General features: G+C 41.3%; 1 protein-coding gene across 1 annotated transcript; it reads right to left on the reverse strand.

The window, feature by feature from the left end:
- Window positions 1-1,419: 1,419 nt before the first annotated feature.
- Window positions 1,420-9,901, reverse strand: igfbp7 (insulin-like growth factor binding protein 7). Its single transcript, XM_004563632.2, has 5 exons — window positions 9,437-9,901; window positions 8,930-9,039; window positions 5,973-6,077; window positions 5,772-5,898; window positions 1,420-1,731 (listed from the first exon to the last, which is right to left on the reverse strand). The coding sequence occupies exons 1-5, from the start codon at window positions 9,855-9,857 to the stop codon at window positions 1,709-1,711; spliced, it is 786 nt and encodes a 261-aa protein (XP_004563689.1). The 5' UTR covers window positions 9,858-9,901; the 3' UTR covers window positions 1,420-1,708.
- Between the last annotated feature and the right edge of the window lie 475 nt (window positions 9,902-10,376).

Consider the following 10,376-nt stretch of genomic DNA (forward strand, 5'->3'; position numbering starts at 1 on the left):
TCAGTTTGTACAGCAGACATACAAGGCAAATAAGAGTAACAATATACAGTACAATGAAATAAGAAGGATAAATAAATAAAGGAAAAAAACAAAAGAAAAAAAAAGGGGGGGGGGGGAATGTGACAGACTTCATAACAACTTTGTATTTGAAAGTTGTGACAGCTCATTCGTTAAACATTTCTGAATGAATTTCAATCAATGATAAACCTTTTTTATTGGAAGTTAATTTAAGAGAGTTTAAGTAATATTCAATTTCAATCAAAAACAAATTAAATGATGGGGTTGAGTTTTGAAATTTACATTTATGTATGTGGAATTTCCCTAATAAGATGGAGCGGCCGAAGAGTGAACTGTCAAAAGTACTGAATATGACGTCACTTATTTATGTGCGAATGTTTAATAATTAAAGTCAGTCATATATCCACAAACACAACAAGCTGAAAGTCAGTGATATATGTATATGTGTGTGTGTGTGTATATATATATATATATATATATATATATATATATATATATATATATATATATATATATATCATAATCAATATAATAATCAATATCATAATAATCTGACAATACTGACTTTAGTCTCATGAACAACATTAACTAATTGTTATTTACTAACTAATCTTAAATGACTGTTCAGCACAGAAATGAAGCCCAACAATCATGTTTTACAGTCCTCTGGTCTCAGCCTCAGATACTCAACTAATCAAAGTGATGTCATGACAAAAATGAATGACTGACAAAACATTTTTCTCCTTCGTTTCTGTCAAACAAAGCTGTATGTAACGTGTCTCGCGGTTAGTATCATGGTTGCTAGGCAACCTGAACAGCGCGACAAAGCGTATACCGTCCCATTTCACAAGCCTCTCACTTCCGCACTTCTCGTACTTATAGTACGCACCGTACGTAGTATGCGTAGTGCGCGTACTTCAAGCGTGCAGACCCTGAATTGGGACACAGCCAACGAGGCTTGTCTGGACCATGAAACGCCACCATTGCACTACTGAAGACTGGAAGGTTTTATGGACTGAGGAATCAAACTTTGAAATCTACGGTTCATCGCGCAGGATCTTTGTACGCCGTTGACTAGGTGAAAGGATCTGCCCCAGGGCCTCCTCTCAGCTGACCTAGGAACAGCTTGATGTTCCACTGGATCAGCTGGGGAGAGGGAGGTCTGGGCTTCTCTGCTTAGCCTGCGGCCACCACGACCCAGCCGCAGATAAGCAAAAGCAAATGGATGAATGCATGTTTGTATTTAATGAAAGTTCACATTGATCACAAGGAATTAGTTGATCTTTCCATTTTTCTCTTTTTATTTTTGAAAATATAATGTTTTTCTGGGACCTTCACAGTAAAAACATTGATTATTTAACTGAAAGAGTTGAAATATTGATTAGATTCAAACAACACACAAACATTATTATGGTTTATTAAATTGAGAAGAAAAACATGCAGTTTAAGGTTCATATTTAATGTGTAGACTGCAACAAACAAATACACCTGTTTCACCATTTCAAACTTCCGCTGGTGCCCAGAGGAGGAAAAATACTTTAAAAGTTACAAATATAACAAAAGATATAACATGTAGAACAAAAGACTGAAGTTTGAAAAAGGCTGGATTAAAACTAAAAACGACTGAAAGGAAACAAATTCAGGTTTTAGTGGAAGTTAAAAGTCTGGGATTCCTGAGACGATCAGCTGATCACAGGTTGACTTCCTTTGTCACTGAAAGAAACACGACATATTTACTTTCAGATATGTTTCTTTTCTTGTTCAACAAATTATCATTTTAAAATGTCAATAATGTAAAGGCGGTGTCCCAGGCCCTGTGCTTCGTACGTCGCTTACTACATCCAAGATCAAATGAAACATCCAAGACCAAATCATCGCGCTAACTCTGAGCTCGCTATTCCGGTTCCCCGAACACACCTGTTGTTGACGATTAGTATAGCTGGATGAAGTAATGTGAGATCACTGGGTGGCCCAACAGGGGCTACGCATCGATAGTAGAAACATTGATCGGCAACCCTTTGATTGGTCGGCGAAAATGTCGAAGGAGCGCGCTCGGTATTTTTCGGCAGCAGAGCAAGAACTCTTGAGTGAGGGATTTCAGGAGTTTCAGAGTTTAATTAAAACGCAAGGGAACACTGCAAAGGCTGCAAAAGCAAGGAGAGAGGGCTGGCAGAAAGTTGCTGACAAATCAAACTCGTAAGTAATTCAATAATAACAATAATAATGGAGTGGATTTATATAGCGCTTTTCAAGGCACCCAAAGCGCTTTACAATGCCACTATTCATTCACTCTCACATTCACACACTGGTGGAGGCAGCTACGGTTGTAGCCACAGCTGCCCTGGGGCAGACTGACAGAAGCCAGGCTGCCATATTGCGCCATCGGCCCCTCTGGCCAACACCAGTAGGCGGTAGGGTAGATTTATCATATCACACCATATTATCCAATATTATATTACATTATATTATATTATAATATGTTATATTATATCCCCTTTCACATTAGAGCCACAACAGGACCCACTAGAACATGGGAACAAGTAAAAGTGAAATATAAGAATATTCTACAGAATGGTAATATTTATCACTTATATTGCTTGTCGTCTCTTGGAAAGAGACCCTGGAATACTCTGTTTGTTTGTTCATAACAGCAACCAAGAAAAGGGCAGAGCAAAAAAAAAGACAGGTGGTGGTCCTGCACCCCCTCGTCAACAAGTTGGTTAAGTGAATAATACCCTCACGGGAAAATCGATATCTCTCTATGAGCACACTGTTGCGCTGAGCTAAAGGATCCTGTCTGTCCCGCAATATACGCTGAATTCTGAGGACTCTCCTTATCAATCTTGCACCTTCCGCAATGGGTTGCTCGCGTAAACGGACAGGATATGACTGCGACAGACTTCCCAAATCCACCTTCGCTTTTATAGCCGTGGTCTCTCATCTTGATTACACGAAGTAATTTACAATTACTACTCTGAAATATGAATTACATCTGTAATAATCACATACATGTAATAGAATGTTAATAGTACATTTCCCTTTTTTAGGGAATGACCTGTATGTATCTGTGTGAAATCAATAAAAGGATCAAGTGCTGCATTATCTTTAGTTACATTGATGTTATTTATTTATGGTGAAACAGTGGTGGAATATCGCTGTTGCTTTCGTATGAATGACGCGGACATACCTGCGTGGCCGCGATCTAATCCTGTTTACATAAAGTAAACCTGCTCCCCAGCAGGTTTATGCTTACGGCTCTGTTGCTATGACAGCAAGTCCCGGATGGGCTTCGGGGAACCGAACGATCCAGGATCACGCGAAATCGTCAACAATCTCATCCAGCTAACTCACTTAGCGCGGTACGAAGAACAGGCCCCCAATCTTTTGATATATTGTTTATATACAGTGGTGCGAAAACATGTTTGCTCGTGGGTCTGCTCATGTCAGATCATGAAAGATAACACAAGTAAAAAATTAAAAACATCATGCATATTCTAAATAAAGGTGTTTGTTCATCTTTGGGGAAAAAATCCAAACCCATGTGTGAAAAAGGTGATCGCCCCACTCCAATTTATAACATAAATTACCCTAAGAGTGGAGCAACGGCACATCCAAAAGGTCACAAAAGACCCCAGAGCAAGATCCAAAACACTGCACACCTCACTTGCCTTAGTTAAGGCCAGTGCTCATGACTCCACCATAAGAAAGAGACTGGGCAACAATGGCCTGCATGGCAGAGTTCCAAGACAAAAACCACTGCTTAGCAAAAGGAACAGAAAGGCTTGTCTCGGTTTTCTAAGAAAACATCTTGATCCCCAACATACTCTGTGCTCTGGCAAGACAAAACTTTTTGGCAGCTGTATGTCTTGCTGTTGTTAATGGAGTCGTGAATTCTACCAAAACATCTTGAAGTGCACTTGTGTTCTGCAGCAGGATGATGATCCAAAGCACACCAGCAAGTCCATCTTTAATTTGGAGTGGCCTAGTCAAAGGCTACGTTCACACTGCAGGCAAAAGCGCATCAAATCCGATTTTTTTGACACTATGTGACCCATATCCGATCATGGTATGACAGTGTGAACGGCACAAATCCGATATTTTCAAATCCGATCTGGGTCACTTTTGTATGTGGTACTGAATCCGATACATATCCGATGTTTTAGAAAGCGACTGCTGTTTGAACGGTCATGTCGCATTAAATCCGTCTTTTACGTCACTGACACAAGACAGACGCCAATTATCAGCGGCCAAGAAGACATCGCGAACGCTTCCTGGCCATCCCGTGTAGATGTCAGTGAAACTGTTGGGAAGACAACGTTGGAGAAACGTGAACATTTTATTTGTACTGTATAATCTGCAGATTCTGACAAATCTGCAACTATCCTTTGAAGCACCGCTCCTCTAAAACAGCTATAAGGATCATTATTAGGTTATCTACATTATTATGTGAATAACAAAATAACTTAAAGCAAAAATTGGGAAACGTAAAGTCCGAAGTCTCTATATTAAGGGCCATCAGTCAAACAATACTGTTTGCTCTGGGTCTAAACAGAGCGCGTTGTGTGTGACGTCTTCTTTTGTGCATGCGGGCCGCTTTGAGTGTTCACACTAGAGCGCGTTTACTGTCGCATTTTATTCGTAGTGTGAACAAGCAGACAAAAAAATCGGATTTGAACAAAAAATCGGAATTGAGCATTAAGACCTGCAGTGTGAACGTAGCCAAAGTCCTGACCTGAATCTGAATGAGATGCTGTGGCATGACCTCAAAAATGCGGGTGATGCTGATAAGAACAATTCTCATATGATGAGTGGACCAAAATTCCTCCACAGTGTGTAAAAGACTCATTAGCAATGATCACAAACACTTGGGTGGCATATATACATGTATGTATGTATAAATGTAATACTTTCATACATAGACATATACACGTCATCCCACATACAGTGTTTATTAACATTTCTGTTTTTTAAAAGGGTCCCAATCTTTTGATTTTCCTGTATATTCAGTTCATTTCATCATCTCCTTGTGAATGTGATGTTACGTTCTCTGTTTGCATTTGTTTGACGTGTCATGTACAACACATGTTACTTGTATGTAACTTAACCATCACCAGTCACTTCTAAATCTGGAATGAAGAATTTAGAAGAATAATGAAGCAGCCTGGGCTGCTTCATTATTCGTTTATGTTAGAGACTTTTGGCAATGCTGGATTCTGATGGCTATGCTTTATTTTGTCAGTAAGGTTGCAGTGCTCTCCATCTAGACCCCACATTCCTGTATGATATATCTGTGATTAGTGAAGAAAAAAAGACTGATTATCAGAATAAATTGGCAGGAGCCCAGCAGTCTGTAACTGGATGATCTGGGCATGCTTAGAATCATCTCTGGATCATTTTTCTGCTTACTTTGTAATGGGATAAGAAGAGAACAGGCCTCAGGTAATAAAAGCTGGATAATGCCTCTGCAAATGTTTTATTTATCATTTTAAAAGTTTCAGTAACAGGAGCTCTGATTCCACTGCCGCCCTAAAGCGTGTTTCACTGACATGGATAAGTCTGCTTCTTGGACTAGAAACATTTTTCTTCATTTAACAGTTTATAGTTATGGAAGAAGTGGAAGAATCTACGCCTGAAAAACTGAGCTGAGTCTGATGGTGTTTTTGAAAGGCTGACAAAGGCTGAGGTAAATCCTCCAGAGACCAAGGTCAGTGATGACCATGGGGGATGTTTCATAAGGTAATTTTAGATGTTACCTTTCCTGGCAGTGAGCTCATCGATGGACTCAACCACATGAATTGCTCCAACTGCTGAAGCTTCTCCTTTGGTGTTTGTGGCGTGACACTCGTACGATCCTTCTTCTTCTTTGGTCAGAGGCGAGATCTGAAACACAAACACCATGGTCTATTTTGATTGGTCCCACTGCAGCAGTGACATAACATAGTGTTTGTACTGACCAGCACCCAGCCGGTCACTTCATGCTTCTCCGGTCCTCCTCGAGTCTGGATCGCCAGATTGTCACGGTCTCCAGGAAGAAGCTCCATCTTCTTCCCACTGAGGATCTGAAAGAAGAAACCCATCATTATCATCATCACTCTAATCTTAGAGATCCAACTTCAAATACCTTATTGACTCTGTGATGTCATCACAGAGTTGTCTAACCCCTGTGGTCTTCTAACGGGTTTCTCACTCATACTCTGACTGTGGTGGAGGAACCACCTGACATCCCCACCTGAAGCTGAGACTGATGATTGGACATCCTGCTTCACCACAGCTCTGAGCAGGTCTTAGGGCTTAAGGTCTGTAAATTCTCTTCAAACAGGCCGTTACTTGCCACCCTGATAGACACACCTGAACACACCTGAGCCCTTAGTGTACAAGCCGTCAGAATCAGTTTTTAAGCCCTGATTAAAAAAAAATAAAGAAAGTTCATGAAACATGCTGATATCTCTGAATGCTGTAAATTAACCTATTTATTATATTACTGCCTTGAGGCAGCAGCTGTTGTGAAGTTAAATTGAACTCCTCACATAGCCAATCCGGTCTTTAAGTCTGACGTTATTAGCCATGTCTGGGCCCAAACTCCGCTGCAGGTCCCAAACAAACACTGCAGCATCACTGAGAGTTTAAACTGTCTAAATTCTTTCATCTGTAATAAAATGATCAGCGTTGCTGCTTTACCAGGTGTAACTATGAAGTTTAACATCCAGGCATCCATGAAAACAGGATTTATGATATTTAACAGAGTTAGAAGTTAGCAGGGAGTTAGCTCACTAGTTTCCACCTAAACATGATATAGCATGTTCTGACTGAGAGATTTCTGAAAAATTCAAACGTACAGCTCTGCTGTCACTTCCAACATAAATGAAGACAGAAAACTAAACAGCAGTGACGTTTGAAGGGTTACTGAAGTTGGGCTAGCTGGTATATAATGTTGTGCTACGTGATCGCTAGCGACACAGCTATGTTAGCATAGCATAAACACAGTGAAGCTGGAGGATGAATACTAACTTTTTTCCACTCCATAAAAGTTAACGTGAGGGTTCCCAATGGTTAGAGACAAATACAATTGCATGGCAGGATGCTGTAAACGGACCAAACTTCAGTCAGGAGAACAACTGAGATAATCCATCCACAATATGAGGTTAGTCATTCTACTGCTGCTTGGGCTGGGCTGTAGTTACATCGTAAGGGTTTAAAAACTGAGTTTTAAAATGAACAGCGGTAATAAAAACCAAGAGAGGCCGACAGTGATCACAGACTGTTTTTAGGGTTTTTTGAGATTAAATACAACAAGATACAAAGCATTAAAACATGTTAAAAACACAAAAAGCCTTATTAAACGCAGGGTAGTTTGGGCCCGGAAGCATCATGTCATAACTTAAAGACCGGATTCCAACGATAACAACGATTATCATAATGATATGTTGGAGACACAGGCCAAGACGATCTTCATCTCTAGCTTATCAATCAACAATAGAGCCAAAAACAATTTAAGTTTTGAAAGGCCGACTCTGAGCCTCATAACACGCTAACCAAAAAACTGAATTGTTGTTATCTATCATGCAGCTGACCCATACTCAGACTTTCTCTACCATTTCTCTTTTACTGAAAATAACAGCCTCAACATGGAATTTAATCTATTATTAGACTCAATTGAGTTCACACCCTTGTTCTGACATATCCCACAGAAAGTGAACATTTAACTGTATTTCTTGAAAACTGTCTTTCGTGATCATTTTTAATAACATTTAAGTTTACAGTAACAGATTACACAGCAGTGGGTAATACACTGCATTACATGTCCTTCTGAAGGTGCAGTAACAAAGTTTAAGGATAGAATTCATCCGTGTTATTCTCTCATGTTATTGAAGAAGCATATCATCCACTCCCACAGAGGTTGGTTGTCTTTTAATACTGTTACATCCTCACCAGAGATTTTCAGTAATGCATTACTGCAATCTGATTACTTTTCGCAAGTAACGAGTAAAGCAAGGGATTACTATTGCAAAAAAGTAATTAGATTACTGTTGCTTTCCCCTAAGCATGCTGCATTGCTGTGGTACTAACCTGTGATTTTGTTTGTGAGAGTGTCTCATGACAATGATGTAAGCGTGTGGTAACAGACGTGTGGCGATCAACAATGGATAATATGGAGTGCGTACGGAGAGAGTACGACCATGCAGCGTTTAAAGCGTAAACATTTTTTCATAAAAAGTGACAAAAACATTAGCGTCTGCTGTTCACTCTGCGTGGGAAGAAAACTTCTTTCTACAGTTGAAAAAAACCCTAAACTTCTGAGCGAGCACGCTGCCACGGGAATGTGACATTCACAGAGAAACCCCCGGATCCCCTCACTGACATGACTGCTGTGGGCAAACCTCCACCCGCCCCACTCCTGATAAACAGCTGACAATAGATTTAAGAGCTGCTGAGTCTTTGATTCTATTTATTTTCTGCCATTTTACTTGCATCTATTTCAAAGAGTGTAAACACAAAATATGATTTTATTTTATATGCTGGAATATGCGGAACATAGGTTTAAGTGTTAAGCAATTTCTTCAAGTCAAAGACTGTTGATATAATTTAATTTTTGCTTGGCGTCCCTCTAATACTGCGGGGTCTGTTCCTTGCATGTTAAAGTACCTCAAGGTGACTATTGTTGTTAAGTAGTGATGTAAGCTGCTGTTCAGGGAAATGTTTAAATCAGGATAATTTCCTGTTTTATGTTTCCAGGTGGAGAACTTTGATTGTTTCTATTGGCAGCGGCAGGAAACAGGAAGTCAGCAGCAAAGAGGAAGGCAAACACTTCTGTGGAGTCACGCCTGAACCTTTGAGTGTTTCTTTTTATGGAGAAAAACAAAATACATCTTAAATGTGTGACAAGCTGCTGAATGATGGCACACAAACTCACCTTCTTCCAGGTTAGCACTGGTGTGGGCACGCCCACCACCTCACAACTCAGGTACACCTGAGAGCCACTCACGTTGTACACCTCACCTGGAGGAGTAACAATGAGTGGAGCTGCAGACAGAAAGAAAAGATGAATGTGGGTGAAACAGGTCCAGACAGGAAGTCCTCAGTGACCTCACAGGAATTCAGTTTGCTCTGAGCACACTCAGTGGGTCTTTTCATGTAGAAAGGAATGTGATGTTTGGGATGGAGGAGGATTATCAGAGGCGAGATCAGTCTGTAACTGACAGACTGCCTCATAGTCCGCTGGACCACAGAAGGGGAAAGAGACGTTTAGGTTTTTTTAACTGCTCTACATTTACATCACAGCAACGTATAAATACATACGTATATATGTACGTCAGCTGCAGGTTATTTCTCCAACTGTATCAAGCCACATATCAGAATAAGTGACCCCCTTCTGCAGGCTGTAGGCTACATAGATTGATACCATGACCTGCGACCTCACCTGAACCACAGCGACCTTTGTTCTGCATGTTGACAGATTCTTTTCCCTCACTCTGGGCTCGCAGGCCTGCAGTTTTCAGTGCACAGGTGTTCATGTAGGTCACTCCGTTTGTCCCGCAGACCTCGTATTTGCTCTTACAGACACAGACTCCCATCTTGTTCTTCTTGTTCTCGCCGCTTCTCACGCACTCCAGACCGGAGCCACAGCGGCGAGCTGCCGACCGGCGACCTCCGCACAGCTCACCCTCTGCGGCAGCGCAGACAGAGCAGCAGCCACAGGAGTCCACCAGAGAGCCAGCAGCACAGCCCTCCGCTGGGAGAGGAGCACACTGAGCCAGATCACAAGATCCACATCCCAAAGGAGCAGAGTCCTGGACTGAGAGGACCGGGAGGATCAGAGAGAGGAGGCAGAAAGACTTCATGTTTGCGAGCAGCTCTGAGTCAGTCTGAAACTGAGGGGCTGAAACACAGCTGCTCCAAGGGTGGGACTCCGCCTCCACCCACAGCTGATCCCACCCTCAGCCTAGAAGATAATACGACCCTGTAAAGTAATACTGCATTACTGTACTGTGTACTACTGTACTTTACACTATTTCCATACAGTATTACATGCACAGAGACCTGCCACCTTCAGAAAATTTCTGATGACTCCTTTGTCACGTGATGCGAGCAGAATCATCTGCAGCTCAACGTGACAAAGACCAAAGAACTGATTGTGGACTTTAGGAAGACCAGGAAACTCGTGACCCCCGTTTCAATCCAGGTGGTCAATGTGGACATTGTGGAGGAGCATAAATACCTCAGAGGACACACTGATAATAGGCTGGACTGGGTTAAAAACGCCACTGCACTCTACAGGAACGGCCAGAGTCTCTGAGGTCCTTCAACATCTGTCAGACAATGTTCAGGATTTTTCTATTAGCCTGCTGTGGTCAGTGCTA

Source organism: Maylandia zebra, linkage group LG2, assembly GCF_041146795.1.
Source record: "Maylandia zebra isolate NMK-2024a linkage group LG2, Mzebra_GT3a, whole genome shotgun sequence".
Classification (NCBI taxonomy): Eukaryota; Metazoa; Chordata; class Actinopteri; order Cichliformes; family Cichlidae; genus Maylandia; species Maylandia zebra.